Below are 19,973 nucleotides of genomic sequence, written 5' to 3' on the forward strand. Positions count from 1 at the left end.
ACACACACACACCTTTACTGTACACACACACACACACACACACACCTTTACTGTACACACACACACACACACACACACACACACACACACACACACACACACACACACACACACACACACACACACACACACACACACACACACACCTTTACTGTACACACACACACACACACCTTTACTGTACACACACACACACACACACACACACACACACCTTTACTGTACACACACACACACACACACACACACACACACACACACACACACACACACACACACCTTTACTGTACACACACACACACACACACACACACACACACACACCTTTACTGTACACACACACACACACCTTTACTGTACACACACACTCATCGGCCACAACGACGATAGACCAGCTCAATACATATTACTGTCAGGGTGTGTCCACAATGGCACCTAATTCCCTGACTAGGGGACGGGGGGTAATTTCAGACGTAGCCTTGTCACCAAAGTGTCTTCCAATCCTGGAAATATGGATGGTTCCCTTGTCTTCCTCTATTGGCAATAACATTGTTAAAGAGAACGACCATGTAACCTGGAGCCACCTGGGGTTCCAACTGAACACTGACTCCCAATTACCTGGAGCCACCTGGGCTACCAACTGAACTCTCTGACTCCCAATTACCTGGAGCCACCTGGGCTTCCAACTGAACTCTCTGACTCCCAATTACCTGGAGCCACCTGGGCTTCCAACTGAACTCTCTGACTCCCAATTACCTGGAGCCACCTGGGCTTCCAACTGAACTCTCTGACTCCCAATTACCTGGAGCCACCTGGGCTTCCAACTGAACTCTCTGACTCCCAATTACCTGGAGCCACCTGGGCTTCCATCTGAACTCTGACTCCCAATTACCTGGAGCCACCTGGGCTTCCAACTGAACTCTCTGACTCCCAATTACCTGGAGCCACCTGGGCTTCCATCTGAACTCTCTGACTACCATGTAACCTGGAGCCACCTGGGCTTCCAACTGACTCTCTCTGACAGCTGTGGTGAAGCCAAATGATGCACTACTTTAGCAACAACTGTGAAGTCGAGGTTAAGAGGCAGTCAGACTACACTGTCACTTTAAGGTTGTCAATATGGAGTCAACATTGTGACTGTCACTTTAAGGTTGTCAATATGGAGTCAACATTGTGTTGAACAGCTTCTCGGTGGGAGAATGTTTCATAATAAATACTACTTGCCTTTTACTAGCTGCTCTGAAAGAGGAAGACAAGCCTAACAAACTGTTCTTCTGGACTAGACTGGACCCTGCTAACGTGGAACTAACAAACTGTTCTTCTGGACTAGACTGAACACTGCTGATGTGGAACTCAATCTAACAAACTGTTCTTCTGGACTAGACTGGACCCTGCTGATGTGGAACTAACAAACTGTTCTTCTGGACTAGACTGGACCCTGCTGATGTGGAACTAACAAACTGTTCTTCTGGACTAGACTGGACCCTGCTGATGTGGAAGTCATTAATGAATCAATGATTACTTCAATGCGGTTATTTAACAGGTAGTTATGGAATACTAAGCCCTTAACAGTAGATCTGGAGTGTACAGTGTAATGTTGAGAAGAGACTTTACACTGAGTGAGCAAAACATTAAGAACACCTTCCTAATAATGAGTTGTATCCCCTTTTGCCCTCAGAACAGACACAATTCGACAGGACATGGACTCTACAAGGTGTCGAAAGCGTTCCACAGGGATGCTGGTCCATGTTGACTCCAATGCTTCCCCACAGTTGTGTCAAGTTGGCTGGATGTCCTTTGGGTGATGGACCATTCTTGATACACACAGGAAACTGTTGAGCGTGGAAAAACCCAGCAGCGTTGCAGTTCTTGACACAAACCGGGGCGCCTGGCACCTACTACCGTACCCCGTTCTAAGACACTTAAATATTTAGTCGTGCCCATTCGCCCTCTGAATGGCACATGTACACAATCCTTGTCTCAATTGTTTCAAGGCTTAAAAATCCTTCTTTAACCCGTCTCCTCCCCTTCGTCTACACCGATTTTGAAATGGATTTAACAAGTGACATCAATAAGGGATCATAGCTTTCACCTGGATTCACCTGGTCAGTCTCTGTCATGGAAAGAGAACAGGTGTTCCTAATGTTTTGTCAACCCGGTGTCTGTTAGTACTCCTCTTGCTCACCTTGTTTGTTTCATGATGTCACTATATATAGATTCATGATGCGTCTGTCTGTTTGAGGATTCCTCCTGATCTCGATGCAGCAGGACACGAGGTACCAAATCTAGTGTTGTTGTTGATGGTAAATGAACCATTCAGCGTGAAAAACACTCAATGGTTAAAAAAAAGAAGTTATTTTGATTTCTACCTTTTTGTTTTGTTATTTATCATAACATGTAGTTATAAGAGCTGTCTGTCACTTGTAGGCTTCCACTTTTTACCTGTCCTCTCGTCACCTGGGAATAATCTGTTACCTTCATACACAGGCACCCTGCAGCTCCTCTACCTGCTACAGCCGCCACCTGCGGCTGGAAGATTAAACAAAGGTCCTGGTATTAGATAAAGATTAAACAAAGGTCCTGGTATTAGATAAAGATTAAACAAAGGTCCTGGTATTAGATAAAGACAGCCACAGGAGTCTGGTTCATCCTGAACAACAACTTCGGAGTCTCTTAATACCTAGCTGGCATCTCCCAAAGGGTTCCGTGTGTAAACCTCCCCCTGAACTTAACAATGGCTCTGCAGGCCATTGTAGAGAGACTGTGATTTTTTTTAGTAACTGTGTTGGGCAATAGGATTAAAGAGTTTTCATGTTATTACCCTGAAACAGTGGTCTTCTGTAATATATTCATTCTGATAAGAGCTTTGTGTATTCTGCACTAAACTGTCTGTACAGTCGCAATAAACCTGTTTACTAATACCAAGACTGGGTTTGGTTTGGAGCTGGAGAGAGAGGGGAAGGGTTTGGAGCTAGAGAGAGAGAGGAAGGGTTTGGAGCTAGAGAGAGAGAGGAAGGGTTTGGAGCTAGAGAGAGAGAGGAAGGGTTTGGAGCTAGAGAGAGAGAGGAAGGGTTTGGAGCTAGAGAGAGAGAGGAAGGGTTTGGAGCTAGAGAGGAAGGGTTTGGAGCTAGAGAGAGAGAGGGGAAGGGTTTGGTTCTGGAGGGGGGAATGGTTTGGTTTGGAGCCGGAGAAAGAGGGGTATCAGCCTATAATGCCATGGCAAGCAACACACAGGTCGGATTCCTGCCGGACTACGCTGCATCTTACAAATGCCTGGATAGGTAGTTAACGTATCAGCTAACCCACATCATGATACAGTCATCTGGATAGGTAGTTAACGTATCAGCTAACCCACATCATGATACAGTCATCTGATACCCGACTGCACAGTTGACGTGGTGAGCAACCGTTGCCAGGCAGGAACATTTAGTCAGGAAGTACCTGGACCATTACCTCATCACGTAGGTCACACCTCAGCAGCCAATAAGAATGATACTTAATAACCTGTCACAGATTTACCAATAAACTCACTCAGTGCTTTAATCGTGTGGAAAAGAGCTACGTTCATTCTGTTTTGACTGTATTTTTAAACCAAGTAAAACAGGAAGTGATGTTTTAATGGACCATCTTAACCAATGGAAAAGATTCACTATACGCTGGTATTGTGATGGCACGTCATTTTATGGGACATGGGAGTTGTTGATTTTCCTGTTCTGTCGCTGACATGTTGGCAAACATCAAGAGGCCTCAGTCAGAGGGCCCAGAACAGCAACAGCTTCGATCTCTACAAGCCCACCCTGAGAGAGAGAGACACGAGAGAGGTAGAGAGAGAGTAACAGAGACACAGAGAGAGAGAGACAGAGAGAGAGAGAGAGACAGAGAGACAGACAGAGACAGAGACACGAGTGAGAGAGAGACAGAGAGAGAGACACAGAGAGAGAGAGACATACACAGAGAGAGAGAGACACAGAGAGAGAGAGACACAGAGACAGAGAGAAACACAGAGACAGAGAGAGACACACAGAGAGAGAGAGACACAGAGAGAGAGAGAGACACAGAGAGAGAGAGAGAGAGAGACATAAAAATAGCATTCAGGTACTTCTCAGCTTTGTTGTCAGTAACATCACATGGTTAGGTTCTGTATTGCCATGGAAACAGTGCAATGAGATGAAGAGTCAGATCCTCACCCTGGGCAGAGCAGCGACCTGGTAGGCAGCCCTGGCTGGGAAGTTACTGCTGAAAACTAAAGAGGAACAAACATGGTTACATACTATAGATCTGGTTTAATTAACGCCTGGTTTGACCTGGGTAATGGAACATCAGTATAATGATCTTTATATAGAACAGAGATGTTGTGTGACATGTGAGGTGCATTATGGGAGGGGGTCTTAGTGTTTTAGAATCACAATCAGAAAGACCTTTATTGGCCAAGTCCATTTACATTTACCCTTCAGAATGTATTCACACCTCTGGACTTTTTATACATTTGGTTGTGTTACAGAAGTGGGATTAAAATTGATTTACATTTTTTATTTTGTCAACGATCTACACAAAACATGAATATTCAGAGAATTCAACAAGAAGGATCCCAACAACATGAATATTCAGAGAATTCAACAGGAAGGAGCCCAACAACATGAATATTCAGAGAATTCAACAGGAAGGATCCCAACAACATGAATATTCAGAGAATTCAACAGGAAGGATCCCAACAACATGAATATTCAGAGAATCAACAGGAAGGATCCCAACAACATGAATATTCAGAGAATTCAACAGGAAGGATCCCAACAACATGAATATTCAGAGAATTCAACAAGAAGGATCCCAACAACATGAATATTCAGAGAATTCAACAAGAAGGATCCCAACAACATGAATATTCAGAGAATTCAACAAGAAGGATCCCAACAACAAAGAAACTTACATGTTTTATAGACATCATTTACACCGACGAAGTCATTCATGTCAGCCAAAAGAACTGTGGTTTTCACGACTGTGGGAAAATTAAAAACAAATCTGGAAATTAATGGTTTTTACAAACATCTAATACAAGTTTTTCTAAAAAATATCATAACTTACCACTGTCATATCCACATCCTGCTTCTTTCAGGATCTCCCCCATGTTCACCAGAGCCTGTATGGGACAGGAAGAGTTTCGGTTACTGGGCCCAACGCTCTAACCACTAGGCTACCTGCCGCCCCTGCCACCTGCCGACCCAGTCTAACCACTAGGCTACCTGCCGCCCCCCTCTAACCACTAGGCTACCTGCCTCCCCGTGATAGAGAAGAGATTGTTTAGGGCAATCATATTCCTACATTTTCAATTAACTTTGATATCGAATGAGTGTAAAAGATGTTGCGCTGCTCGCTGAACGAGTACCGCTTCGGCTCATACCGAGGCTAATACCCAGGACATCTGCCTCGCAAACACACATGACCGACCTCCTGAAGCATCTGACCCAGTCTCACCACTGACCTCCTGAAGCATCTCACCCAGTCTCACCACTGATGACCGACCTCCTGAAGCATCTCACCTAGTCTCACCACTGACCTCCTGAAGCATCTCACCCAGTCTCACCACTGACCTCCTGAAGCATCTCACCCAGTCTCACCACTGATGACCGACCTCCTGAAGCATCTCACCTAGTCTCACCACTGACCTCCTGAAGCATCTCACCTAGTCTCACCACTGATGACCGACCTCCTGAAGCATCTCACCCAGTCTCACCACTGACCTCCTGAAGCATCTCACCTAGTCTCACCACTGACCTCCTGCAGCATCTCACCTAGTCTCACCACTGACCTCCTGCAGCATCTCACCTAGTCTCACCACTGACCTCCTGCAGCATCTCACCTAGTCTCACCACTGATGACCGACCTCCTGAAGCATCTCACCCAGTCTCACCACTGACCTCCTGAAGCATCTCACCTAGTCTCACCACTGATGACCGACCTCCTGAAGCATCTCATCCAGTCTCACCACTGACCTCCTGAAGCATCTCACCTAGTCTCACCACTGATGACCGACCTCCTGAAGCATCTCATCCAGTCTCACCACTGACCTCCTGAAGCATCTCACCTAGTCTCACCACTGACCTCCTGCAGCATCTCACCTAGTCTCACCACTGACGTCCTGCAGCATCTCACCTAGTCTCACCACTGATGACCGACCTCCTGAAGCATCTCACCCAGTCTCACCACTGACCTCCTGAAGCATCTCACCCAGTCTCACCACTGATGACCGACCTCCTGCAGCATCTCACCTAGTCTCACCACTGATGACCGACCTCCTGCAGCATCTCACCCAGTCTCACCACTGACCTCCTGAAGCGTCTCACCACTGACCTCCTGAAGCATCTCACCTAGTCTCACCACTGATGACCGACCTCCTGAAGCATCTCACCCAGTCTCACCACTGACGACCGACCTCCTGAAGCATCTCACCCAGTCTCACCACTGACCTCCTGAAGCATCTCACCTAGTCTCACCACTGACGACCGACCTCCTGCAGCATCTCACCCAGTCTCACCACTGACCTCCTGAAGCATCTCACCTAGTCTCACCACTGACGACCGACCTCCTGCAGCATCTCACCCAGTCTCACCACTGACCTCCTGAAGCATCTCACCTAGTCTCACCACTGACCTCCTGAAGCATCTCACCCAGTCTCACCACTGATGACCGACCTCCTGCAGCATCTCACCCAGTCTCACCACTGATGACCGACCTCCTGCAGCATCTCACCCAGTCTCACCACTGATGACCGACCTCCTGCAGCATCTCACCTAGTCTCACCACTGATGACCGACCTCCTGCAGCATCTCACCTAGTCTCACCACTGACCTCCTGCAGCATCTCACCCAGTCTCACCACTGATGACCGACCTCCTGCAGCATCTCACCTAGTCTCACCACTGATGACCGACCTCCTGCAGCATCTCACCTAGTCTCACCACTGACCTCCTGCAGCATCTCACCCAGTCTCACCACTGACCTCCTGAAGCATCTCACCTAGTCTCACCACTGACCTCCTGAAGCATCTCACCTAGTCTCACCACTGACGACCGACCTCCTGAAGCATCTCACCTAGTCTCACCACTGATGACCGACCTCCTGAAGCATCTCATCCAGTCTCACCACTGACCTCCTGAAGCATCTCACCTAGTCTCACCACTGACCTCCTGCAGCATCTCACCTAGTCTCACCACTGACGTCCTGCAGCATCTCACCTAGTCTCACCACTGATGACCGACCTCCTGAAGCATCTCACCCAGTCTCACCACTGACCTCCTGAAGCATCTCACCCAGTCTCACCACTGATGACCGACCTCCTGCAGCATCTCACCTAGTCTCACCACTGATGACCGACCTCCTGCAGCATCTCACCCAGTCTCACCACTGACCTCCTGAAGCGTCTCACCACTGACCTCCTGAAGCATCTCACCTAGTCTCACCACTGATGACCGACCTCCTGAAGCATCTCACCCAGTCTCACCACTGACGACCGACCTCCTGAAGCATCTCACCCAGTCTCACCACTGACCTCCTGAAGCATCTCACCTAGTCTCACCACTGACGACCGACCTCCTGCAGCATCTCACCCAGTCTCACCACTGACCTCCTGAAGCATCTCACCTAGTCTCACCACTGACGACCGACCTCCTGCAGCATCTCACCCAGTCTCACCACTGACCTCCTGAAGCATCTCACCTAGTCTCACCACTGACCTCCTGAAGCATCTCACCCAGTCTCACCACTGATGACCGACCTCCTGCAGCATCTCACCCAGTCTCACCACTGATGACCGACCTCCTGCAGCATCTCACCCAGTCTCACCACTGATGACCGACCTCCTGCAGCATCTAACCTAGTCTCACCACTGATGACCGACCTCCTGCAGCATCTCACCTAGTCTCACCACTGACCTCCTGCAGCATCTCACCCAGTCTCACCACTGATGACCGACCTCCTGCAGCATCTCACCTAGTCTCACCACTGATGACCGACCTCCTGCAGCATCTCACCTAGTCTCACCACTGACCTCCTGCAGCATCTCACCCAGTCTCACCACTGACCTCCTGAAGCATCTCACCTAGTCTCACCACTGACCTCCTGAAGCATCTCACCTAGTCTCACCACTGACGACCGACCTCCTGAAGCATCTCACCTAGTCTCACCACTGACGACCGACCTCCTGCAGCATCTGACCCAGTCTCACCACTGACGACCGACCTCCTGCAGCATCTCACCTAGTCTCACCACTGACCTCCTGAAGCATCTGACCCAGTCTCACCACTGACGACCGACCTCCTGCAGCATCTGACCCAGTCTCACCACTGACGACCGACCTCCTGAAGCATCTGACCCAGTCTCACCACTGACCTCCTGAAGCATCTGACCCAGTCTCACCACTGACGACCGACCTCCTGCAGCATCTGACCCAGTCTCACCACTGACGACCGACCTCCTGAAGCATCTGACCCAGTCTCACCACTGACCTCCTGAAGCATCTGACCCAGTCTCACCACTGACGACCGACCTCCTGCAGCATCTGACCCAGTCTCACCACTGACGACCGACCTCCTGCAGCATCTCACCTAGTCTCACCACTGACCTCCTGAAGCATCTCACCCAGTCTCACCACTGACCTCCTGAAGCATCTCACCCAGTCTCACCACTGACGACCGACCTCCTGCAGCATCTGACCCAGTCTCACCACTGACGACCGACCTCCTGCAGCATCTCACCCAGTCTCACCACTGACCTCCTGAAGCATCTGACCCAGTCTCACCACTGACCTCCTGCAGCATCTGACCCAGTCTCACCACTGACGACCGACCTCCTGAAGCATCTGACCCAGTCTCACCACTGACCTCCTGCAGCATCTCACCCAGTCTCACCACTGACGACCGACCTCCTGAAGCATCTGACCCAGTCTCACCACTGACCTCCTGAAGTATCTTACCCAGTCTCACCACCGACCTCCTGAAGCATCTCACCTAGTCTCACCACTGACGACCGACCTCCTGAAGCATCTGACCCAGTCTCACCACTGACCTCCTGCAGCATCTCACCCAGTCTCACCACCGACCTCCTGAAGCATCTCACCTAGTCTCACCACTGACCTCCTGAAGCATCTGACTAGTCTCACCACCGACCTCCTGCAGCATCTGACCCAGTCTCACCACCGACCTCCTGAAGCATCTCACCCAGTCTCACCACTGACCTCCTGCAGCATCTCATCCAGTCTCACCACTGACCTCCTGAAGCATCTCACCCAGTCTCACCACTGACCTCCTGAAGCATCTGACCCAGTCTCACCACTGAAGACCGACCTCCTGCAGCATCTCACCCAGTCTCACCACTGACCTCCTGCAGCATCTCATCCAGTCTCACCACTGAAGACCGACCTCCTGCAGCATCTCACCCAGTCTCACCACTGACCTCCTGCAGCATCTGACCTAGTCTCACCACTGAAGACCGACCTCCTGAAGCATCTCACCCAGTCTCACCACCGACCTCCTGAAGCATCTCACCCAGTCTCACCACCGACCTCCTGAAGCAACTGACCCAGTCTCACCACTGACCTCCTGAAGCATCTGACCCAGTCTCACCACTGACCTCCTGAAGCATCTCACCCAGTCTCACCACCGACCTCCTGAAGCAACTGACCCAGTCTCACCACTGACCTCCTGAAGCATCTCACCTAGTCTCACCACTGACGACCGACCTCCTGAAGCATCTCACCCAGTCTCACCACCGACCTCCTGAAGCATCTGACCCAGTCTCACCACTGACCTCCTGAAGTATCTGACCCAGTCTCACCACCGACCTCCTGAAGCATCTCACCTAGTCTCACCACTGACGACCGACCTCCTGAAGCATCTGACCCAGTCTCACCACTGACCTCCTGCAGCATCTCACCCAGTCTCACCACCGACCTCCTGAAGCATCTCACCTAGTCTCACCACTGACCTCCTGAAGCATCTGACTAGTCTCACCACCGACCTCCTGAAGCATCTCACCCAGTCTCACCACTGACCTCCTGCAGCATCTCATCCAGTCTCACCACTGACCTCCTGAAGCATCTCACCCAGTCTCACCACTGACCTCCTGAAGCATCTGACCCAGTCTCACCACTGAAGACCGACCTCCTGCAGCATCTCACCCAGTCTCACCACTGACCTCCTGCAGCATCTCATCCAGTCTCACCACTGAAGACCGACCTCCTGCAGCATCTCACCCAGTCTCACCACTGACCTCCTGCAGCATCTGACCTAGTCTCACCACTGAAGACCGACCTCCTGAAGCATCTCACCCAGTCTCACCACCGACCTCCTGAAGCATCTCACCCAGTCTCACCACCGACCTCCTGCAGCATCTCACCCAGTCTCACCACCGACCTCCTGAAGCAACTGACCCAGTCTCACCACTGACCCCCTGAAGCATCTGACCCAGTCTCACCACTGACCTCCTGAAGCATCTCACCCAGTCTCACCACCGACCTCCTGAAGCAACTGACCCAGTCTCACCACTGATGACCGACCTCCTGAAGCATCTCACCCAGTCTCACCACCGACCTCCTGAAGCAACTGACCCAGTCTCACCACTGACCTCCTGAAGTATCTGACCCAGTCTCACCACTGATGACCGACCTCCTGAAGCATCTCACCCAGTCTCACCACCGACCTCCTGAAGCATCTCACCCAGTCTCACCACTGACCTCCTGAAGTATCTGACCCAGTCTCACCACCGACCTCCTGAAGTATCTGACCCAGTCTCACCACTGACGACCGACCTCCTGAAGCATCTCACCCAGTCTCACCACTGATGACCGACCTCCTGAAGCAACTGACCCAGTCTCACCACTGACCTCCTGAAGCATCTCACCCAGTCTCACCACTGATGACCGACCTCCTGCAGCATCTCACCCAGTCTCACCACTGATGACCGACCTCCTGCAGCATCTCACCCAGTCTCACCACTGATGACCGACCTCCTGCAGCATCTCACCCAGTCTCACCACTGACCTCCTGAAATATCTGACCCAGTCTCACCACCGACTTCCTGAAGTATCTGACCCAGTCTCACCACTGATGACCGACCTCCTGAAGCATCTGACCCAGTCTCACCACTGAAGACCGACCTCCTGAAGCATCTCACCCAGTCTCACCACTGACCTCCTGCAGCATCTGACCCAGTCTCACCACTGATGACCGACCTCCTGCAGCATCTCATCCAGTCTCACCACTGACCTCCTGAAGCATCTCACCCAGTCTCACCACTAAAGAGTCAGCTATTCAGCAGCGTAAGTGGAACCACTTCAGTCTGAGGAGTGAGTTTCACAGATCCCCCCCCCCCCCCATCTGCTACATCCCTGTTCTATGTCTTGTGGTTGTAAATGAGAAAGAGGAGGAGGAGGGGGGGGGGGGGTTCTAAGCGTCACCTCACCTGTTTGGTCTGAGCCTGAACCCCTCCCTCCACCAGCTGACCAGAGGCAGGGTCCATCCCCAGCTGGCCCGACACGTACATGGTCCTGTCCACCACCACCGCCTGGCTGGGAGACAGAACAATGAATATGAACACAGGACTGGACAGCTGGTAAGATATGTAACAACATGGGGCAGGTGAAATGTTAAGTCACATTCAAGATATTATAGACACTACGACGACTACCTACATGAAGCAAAACATATACAATGACCTCAGTCTTTTCCATCCAGAACACAATTAACACTGTAGTTTGACTTTCCAGAAATCTAAAATTGATACTTTACTGCCACCTACTGGTTAAACTGAGCAACCATACTGGGGACTATTTCTGAATGTCATGTAATACAATATAGTGTGTAATACAATAGGCTTTTAAAGGAACGTAGAGTGCGCAACGACAGTGCCAGTCCACAGAATGCTCCATTCCAACACATACCCTTCTGTGCCAACTCTGCCAGTCACATGCCTTCAGTCAAAAAGCACTTTAACCTGCAATAAAACTCCAAACTCTCTTTACAGTTTACAGTAGCGCCAGAGCTCCACCTCCCACGATTATTGGGTAAAAAGGGTGACACCCCTTACCGTAACAGACCGCGAATGTCCCTTCACAGACAGAACATAAATGCCAATACAGCATGTGTGATTCATTGTACCCTGTGCAGACACACGAACAGACAATATCCTAAATAGTTGCTTACTGAATGAATGCAAACAAGAATATACTATTCTTAATATATATATATATATATATATATATATATATATATATATATACACATAAATACTCCGGACTTCGACATTGCTCGTCCTAATATTTCTATATTACATTATTTGACATCGTGCTCCTGCACTGTTAGATACTACTGCGCTGTTGAAAGCTAGGAACACAAGCATTTCGCTACAACCACAATAACATCTTGCTAAATATGTGTATGCGATCAATTTGATTTGATTTGATAAAAATAGTTCAACACCTTAAAAGACCAACAGTGTGATAAAAACTACACAGACCACCTACCTGTACGGCCCGATAGCTGCCGGCGCTTTAGTGGTGTTGATTATCTTCCTGATGATCTTAGACATGATTAGAATTCGACAACAAAAAGTCTTCACTGAAAACAAAGAAGTAACTGGTCTGTAGTCCGTGGAACTCTGAAATGACAGATCAGCTGGTAGACCGCGTCTACTACCGTAAAGTCTCAACTAAACGGGCCTACAAGTTTCATAGACCCACAACTTATATTATTGTAATCGTTGTGGGTATTGGCAGGGTACCGAAATGACGCTAAATTCAAAAAGTGTCATTTATTTTCTGCCAATTTTGTCATATTTTATTGACGTGAGCAAGTATATCTACTACATAAATAAAGGTTACATTAAAAAAATATATATACAAAAAAGATCTACTGTATACTACATTTCCCATGAACTCAATTGAACCGGAACAAGATACACGTCATATTTATGCGGAAGAGCTGTAGATATAAATGTGAGCGTACAGCGTGGTTTTGAAATATAACTGTTCCTCCATTCAGGATTTGAAAGTGAATATATTTTCAGCTACCTTTACAAGTACATTGTGGTGTGATGGAAGTGGATAACTTCATAACTCGTTAGCGTAGCCAGTTTGTGTCATGCAAAGTAGTCGCATGATGTCCAATGTGTAGCAAGCTTGCTAAGTAGCTAATTTAGCTAGCTGTTCTGCTGAGGGGAGATTGAATGGCATGTCTTTCAAAGCGTCGCTGACAATAACATCCGATCAGTGACTGTGCAATTCACTCTTAAATAGTAGCTAGTAGCCTGCTCGTGTCCCAGGATAGGATAATTTTTGACAGCACCATAAGCCTTGTTATCAATGACTCATGTTATTGTTTATTTTCTGCAGAGCTATCAAACATGTCTACAGCCAAGCACAGGATGCGCGATAAGAAGATGAGGAACCAGCCAATCAACGTCACCTATTCCTCCCAGGGCAGCTCCCACTGGAGGAACGGAGGGGACGCCCCTACAGGTCGAGGCTATGATCTGTCTCCACATCCAAGGGGCCAGGGGTCCTCTCACTCAGGCCATGCCCAGAGAGGGGGCTGGGTCCGGGGCCACCAGAGAGAAGGACATGGGGGCTACCCGCAGGCTCTGCCCACACACATTACTGGTAAGAACACCTTCCTGCATACAGTTGTCAATGTATTTTAAATGGATGCTCTCATGTCTTGATGGGTCTTTAAACTGATAGAGGTTCTAGCTGAGCACTTCTGCATGTCAATGTTGAACCAGCTGCAAATCAACAGCTTATTACACAATTCCAATGGCATTTAGAATGAATAAATCATGTCTGATGCTCCAACCCATTGACTTCCAGCCACAATTCCAATGGCATTTAGAATGAGTAAATAATGCCTGATGCTCCAACTCATTGACTCCCAGCCAGCCTTTTTGTGATGTGTGGTGCTGTGCCTCTTCTCCTCAGCCTCTGCGTTTGCCAAGGCCCGGGCAGCAGAGGTGAACGCCATGTTGACGGCCGTCACCAAGACAACGGGCAGCTCCCATGTGTTTGGAGCTCTTCCTAAACACATGAGGAGGAGGGCCATGAGTCATAACACCAAGAGACTGCCCTGCAGGCTGAGAGACATGGCCAACAACATGGTGGGTTTGCCTAAGTAACACACACAGTCACACACATAGCTCTTCCTAAACACATGAGGAGGAGGGCCATGAGTCATAACACCAAGAGACTGCCCTGCAGGCTGAGAGACATGGCCAACAACATGGTGGGTTTGTCTAAGTAACACACACAGTCACACTCACACACGCTCACACACTCACACACTCAGTCACACACACTCAGTCACACACACACTCAGTCACACACACAGTCACACTCTCACACTCAGTTACACACACAGTCACACACACTCAGTCAGTCACACTGTCACACTCAGTCACAGTGAAACACGGCCTCTCTCTCTCTTGACTTTAAAGCATGGTCCCAGATCTGTCTCCTCTGTTATTGTCATGTCCAAACATGGAGGAATGACTAGTCACGCCTAGAGCCGGACTAGTCGCCGGACTAGTCGCGCCTAGAGCCGGACTAGTCGCGCCTAGAGCCGGACTAGTCGCGCCTAGAGCCGGACTAGTCGCGCCTAGAGCCGGAACTAGTCGCGCCTAGAGCCGGGACTAGTCGCGCCCAGAGCCGGGACTAGTCGCGCCCAGAGCCGGGACTAGTCGCGCCCAGAGCCGGAACTAGTCACACCTAGAGCCGGACTAGAGCCGGACTAGTCACGCCTAGAGCCGGGACTAGTCGCGCCTAGAGCCGGGACTAGTCGCGCCTAGAGCCGGGACTAGTCGCGCCTAGAGCCGGGACTAGTCGCGCCTAGAGCCGGACTAGAGCCGGACTAGAGCCGGACTAGAGCCGGACTAGTCACGCCTAGAGCCGGACTAGTCACGCCTAGAGCCGGATTAGTCACGCCTAGAGCCGGAACTAGAGCCGGACTAGTCACGCCTAGAGCCGGACTAGTCCAATTACACACCAGCAGTGGCGCGGCAATATTCTGTATGTTTCGTCTCTGGTCCAGTTGGAGAAGAGTCAGAAGGCTGGTCAGAAGGTGAAGAAGGAACAGTCCAAGAGCAAGAGCCGTAAAGCCCGGCGTCGCCACGGCAACATGCTTCTGGAGTTCAACCGTCGCCAGCGGAAGAACCTGTGGCTGGAGACGCACATCTGGCACGCCAAGCGCTTCCACATGGTCAGGAGATGGGGCTACTGTCTGGGAGACAGGCCAACCTTCAAGTGTTACAGAGCCTGCTACAGAGCCATGAGCTCCCACTGTCTAATACAGGTTAGTGTCTTTACCCACTGTGTCCTTTTTAGGCTGGATATCTGGGAAAGCACTTTGGGACAACTGATAGGAAATACATTTTGATTGATTGACTGATTTTATAGGGTCCTGTTCAAATTACTGTTCAATAAGGTTAGGAGTTCACCAGACCTGGGATAACTCTAGTTTTAAATTACTGTTCAATAAGGTTAGGAGTTCACCAGACCTGGGATAACTCTAGTTTTAAATTACTGTTCAATAAGGTTAGGAGTTCACCAGACCTGGGATAACTCTAGTTTTAAATTCCTGCTCAATAAGGTTAAGAGTTCACCAGACCTGGGATAACTCTAGTTTTAAATTCCTGCTCAATAAGGTTAGGAGTTCACCAGACCTGGGATAACTCTAGTTTTAAATTACTGTTCAATAAGGTTAGGAGTTCACCAGACCTGGGATAACTCTAGTTTTAAATTACTGCTCAATAAGGTTAGGAGTTCACCAGACCTGGGATAACTCTAGTTTTAAATTCCTGCTCAATAAGGTTAGGAGTTCACCAGACCTGGGATAACTCTAGTTTTAAATTCCTGCTCAATAAGGTTAAGAGTTCACCAGACCTGGGATAACTCTAGTTTTAAATTCCTGCTCAATAAGGTTAGGAGTTCACCAGACCTGGGATAACTCTAGTTTTAAATTACTGTTCAATAAGGTTAGGAGTTCACCAGACCTGGGATAACTCTAGTTTTAAATGACTGCTCAATAAGGTTAGGAGTTCACCAGACCTGGGATAACTCTAGTTTTAAATATGCTTTGTGGAAAGTTAAAACATTTCTCGGGGACTATTTTCAATTCAGATCCCCAACAGTGAGGGACATGAACTTTTAGGAGAATTAAATTCTCATGTATTCTTTTTTTTTTTTTTTTTTTTTTTTTTAAATAAATTTTATCCCCTTTTCTCCCCAATTTTCGTGGTATCCAATCGCTAGTAATTACTATCTTGTCTCATCGCTACAACTCCCGTACGGGCTCGGGAGAGACGAAGGTCGAAAGTCATGCGTCCTCTGAAGCACAACCCAACCAAGCCGCACTGCTTCTTAACACAGCGCGCCTCCAACCCGGAAGCCAGCCGCACCAATGTGTCGGAGGAAACACCGTGCACCCGCCCCCCTCAGTTAGCGCGCACTGCGCCCGGCCCGCCACAGGAGTCGCTGGAGCGCGATGAGACAAGGATATCCCTACCGGCCAAACCCTCCCTAACCCGGACGACGCTAAGCCAATTGTGCGTCGCCCCACGGACCTCCCGGTCGCGGCCGGCTGCGACAGAGCCTGGGCGCGAACCCAGACTCTGGTGGCGCAGCATAGCACTGCGATGCAGTGCTCTAGACCACTGCGCCACCCGGGAGGCCTAATTCTCATGTATTCTAACCAATTATATTAAATGACTCAGTCTGCTATATCAGGATTTGTAAGATACTGATGGAAATAAAGACAGACAGAGGCCCAGTCTACAATCGTCAAATGTTTATTCACGGGAACGTTCTGCCTATCATTTCCTGTACATTGGTTTATATACCTCACATTTCACCATAAACGTCCCTCCTCTCAGATACAATGGCAACATAGTTCACAAGTCTTCTTCTCATACATTGTCCGCCACCTGTTATACGATCTACCAGAAGCCCAAGGTTTCTCCCCTCCCTGGGTGGGGAGACTTCCTTCCCTGTTATCAGTTTCACAGTGGTCACAAGATGTCTGCCACAGTTCCTTGTCTGCTAACAGTCACTCTTTCTTATGGACAAACATGATTCATCAGACAGGATATAATTCTGTTAGTTATAATTCTACGTTAAATATATAAATCCTTTAGTCATTATTCATAAAATTCCCATAACATGAACTCATCTTAACATTTAGCTAGATCTAGGTAACAGTGAGGGACATGGACTCATCTTAACATTTAGCTAGATCTAGGTAACAGTGAGGGACATGGACTCATCTTAACATTTAGCTAGATCTAGGTAACAGTGAGGGACATGGACTCATCTTAACATTTAGCTAGATCTAGGTAACGGTGAGGGACATGGACTCATCTTAACATTTAGCTAGATCTAGGTAACGGTGAGGGACATGGACTCATCTTAACATTTAGCTAGATCTAGGTAACAGTGAGGGACATGGACTCATCTTAACATTTAGCTAGATCTAGGTAACAGTGAGGGACATGGACTCATCTTAACATTTAGCTAGATCTAGGTAACAGTGAGGGACATGGACTCATCTTAACATTTAGCTAGATCTAGGTAACAGTGAGGGACATGGACTCATCTTAACATTTAGCTAGATCTAGGTAACAGTGAGGGACATGGACTCATCTTAACATTTAGCTAGATCTAGGTAACAGTGAGGGACATGGACTCATCTTAACATTTAGCTAGATCTAGGTAACAGTGAGGGACATGGACTCATCTTAACATTTAGCTAGATCTAGGTAACAGTGAGGGACATAGACTCATCTTAACATTTAGCTAGATCTAGGTAACAGTGAGGGACATGGACTCATCTTAACATTTAGCTAGATCTAGGTAACAGTGAGGGACATGGACTCATCTTAACATTTAGCTAGATCTAGGTAACAGTGAGGGACATGGACTCATCTTAACATTTAGCTAGATCTAGGTAACAGTGAGGGACATGGACTCACCTTAACATTTAGCTAGATCTAGGTAACAGTGAGGGACATGAACTCATCTTAACATTTAGCTAGATCTAGGTAACAGTGAGGGACATGAACTCATCTTAACATTTAGCTAGATCTAGGTAACAGTGAGGGACATGGACTCATCTTAACATTTAGCTAGATCTAGGTAACAGTGAGGGACATGAATCATAACATTTAGCTAGATCTAGGTAACAGTGAGGGACATGAACTCATCTTAACATTTAGCTAGATCTAGGTAACAGTGAGGGACATGAACTCACCTTAACATTTAGCTAGATCTAGGTAACAGTGAGGGACATGGACTCATCTTAACATTTAGCTAGATCTAGGTAACAGTGAGGGACATGGACTCATCTTAACATTTAGCTAGATCTAGGTAACAGTGAGGGACATGGACTCATCTTAACATTTAGCTAGATCTAGGTAACGGTGAGGGACATGGACTCATCTTAACATTTAGCTAGATCTAGGTAACAGTGAGGGACATGGACTCATCTTAACATTTAGCTAGATCTAGGTAACAGTGAGGGACATGAACTCATCTTAACATTTAGCTAGATCTAGGTAACAGTGAGGGACATGGACTCATCTTAACATTTAGCTAGATCTAGGTAACAGTGAGGGACATGGACTCATCTTAACATTTAGCTAGATCTAGGTAACAGTGAGGGACATGGACTCATCTTAACATTTAGCTAGATCCAGGTAACAGTGAGGGACATCTTAACATTTAGCTAGATCTAGGTAACAGTGAGGGACATGGACTCATCTTAACATTTAGCTAGATCTAGGTAACAGTGAGGGACATGGACTCATCTTAACATTTAGCTAGATCTAGGTAACAGTGAGGGACATGAACTCATCTTAACATTTAGCTAGATCTAGGTAACAGTGAGGGACATGGACTCATCTTAACATTTAGCTAGATCTAGGTAACAGTGAGGGACATGGACTCATCTTAACATTTAGCTAGATCTAGGTAACAGTGAGGGACATCTTAACATTTAGCTAGATCTAGGTAACAGTGAGGGACATGGACTCATCTTAACATTTAGCTAGATCTAGGTAACAGTGAGGGACATGGACTCATCTTAACATCTAGCTAGATCTAGGTAACAGTGAGGGACATGAACTCCATCTTAACATTTAGCTAGATCTAGGTAACAGTGAGGGACATGGACTCATCTTAACATTTAGCTAGATCTAGGTAACAGTGAGGGACATGAATCATAACATTTAGCTAGATCTAGGTAACAGTGAGGGACATGAACCCATCTTAACATTTAGCTAGATCCAGGTAACAGTGAGGGACATGGACTCATCTTAACATTTAGCTAGATCTAGGTAACAGTGAGGGACATGGACTCATCTTAACATTTAGCTAGATCTAGGTAACAGTGAGGGACATGACCATCTTAACATTTAGCTAGATCTAGGTAACAGTGAGGGACATGGACTCATCTTAACATTTAGCTAGATCTAGGTAACAGTGAGGGACATGAACTCATCTTAACATTTAGCTAGATCTAGGTAACAGTGAGGGACATGGACTCATCTTAACATTTAGCTAGATCTAGGTAACAGTGAGGGACATGGACTCATCTTAACATTTAGCTAGATCTAGGTAACAGTGAGGGACATGGACTCATCTTAACATTTAGCTAGATCTAGGTAACAGTGAGGGACATGGACTCATCTTAACATTCAAAGTACAACAGTTTCAGAATGACTAAAATACAGGCATAATATATTACAGTAACACTTGAAGTTCTTCTAATAGGTTTATTGTGGGATCTCTACAATAGTAGTCTCTGTAACAGTTCTAGTAGGTTTACTGTGGGATCTCTACAATAGTAGTCTCTGTAACAGTTCTAGTAGGTTTACTGTGGGATCTTTACAATAGTAGTCTCTGTAACAGTTCTAATAGGTTTACTGTGGGATCTCTACAATAGT

General features: G+C 47.9%; 2 protein-coding genes and 1 long non-coding RNA gene across 4 annotated transcripts in view; 2 read left to right on the plus strand and 1 right to left on the minus strand.

Moving 5' to 3' along the window:
- The first annotated feature begins 3 nt into the window (after positions 1-3).
- On the plus strand, positions 4-2,921 carry LOC139572797 (uncharacterized). Its single transcript, XR_011674485.1, has 2 exons — positions 4-1,110; positions 1,151-2,921. It is a non-coding gene; the product is annotated as an uncharacterized lncRNA (long non-coding RNA).
- A 593-nt stretch (positions 2,922-3,514) lies between these two features.
- Positions 3,515-12,711, minus strand: LOC139572795 (2-iminobutanoate/2-iminopropanoate deaminase-like). The gene is made up of 6 exons (XM_071395567.1): positions 12,514-12,711; positions 11,454-11,559; positions 5,083-5,137; positions 4,928-4,996; positions 4,188-4,243; positions 3,515-3,797 (listed from the first exon to the last, which is right to left on the minus strand). The coding sequence occupies exons 1-6, from the start codon at positions 12,576-12,578 to the stop codon at positions 3,738-3,740; spliced, it is 411 nt and encodes a 136-aa protein (XP_071251668.1). The 5' UTR covers positions 12,579-12,711; the 3' UTR covers positions 3,515-3,737.
- Positions 12,712-12,923: 212 nt separating this feature from the next.
- Positions 12,924-19,973, plus strand: part of pop1 (POP1 homolog, ribonuclease P/MRP subunit) — a 34,317-nt gene continuing 27,267 nt past the window's right edge. Inside the window, exons 1-4 of one of the 2 annotated variants that reach the window (XM_071395565.1) lie at positions 12,924-12,984; positions 13,381-13,647; positions 13,963-14,138; positions 15,068-15,328. In XM_071395565.1, the coding sequence (XP_071251666.1) occupies positions 13,392-13,647; positions 13,963-14,138; positions 15,068-15,328 (693 nt within the window). In that variant the 5' untranslated portion in view covers positions 12,924-12,984; positions 13,381-13,391. The other variant, XM_071395566.1, reaches the window with a different exon arrangement.

Source organism: Salvelinus alpinus, chromosome 4, assembly GCF_045679555.1.
Source record: "Salvelinus alpinus chromosome 4, SLU_Salpinus.1, whole genome shotgun sequence".
NCBI lineage: Eukaryota > Metazoa > Chordata > Actinopteri > Salmoniformes > Salmonidae > Salvelinus > Salvelinus alpinus.

Excerpts from the sequence above, each read along its gene's own strand:
- LOC139572795 (XM_071395567.1), bottom strand. The coding sequence starts at position 12,578 with ATGTCTAAGATCATCAGGAAGATAATCAACACCACTAAAGCGCCGGCA. Across the intron at positions 5,138-11,453 it reads TTCAGGCTCAGACCAAACAG|GCTCTGGTGAACATGGGGGA; the intron begins GTGAGGTGACGC and ends TGTCCCATACAG. Across the intron at positions 4,244-4,927 it reads AAATGATGTCTATAAAACAT|TTTTCAGCAGTAACTTCCCA; the intron begins GTAAGTTTCTTT and ends GTTCCTCTTTAG.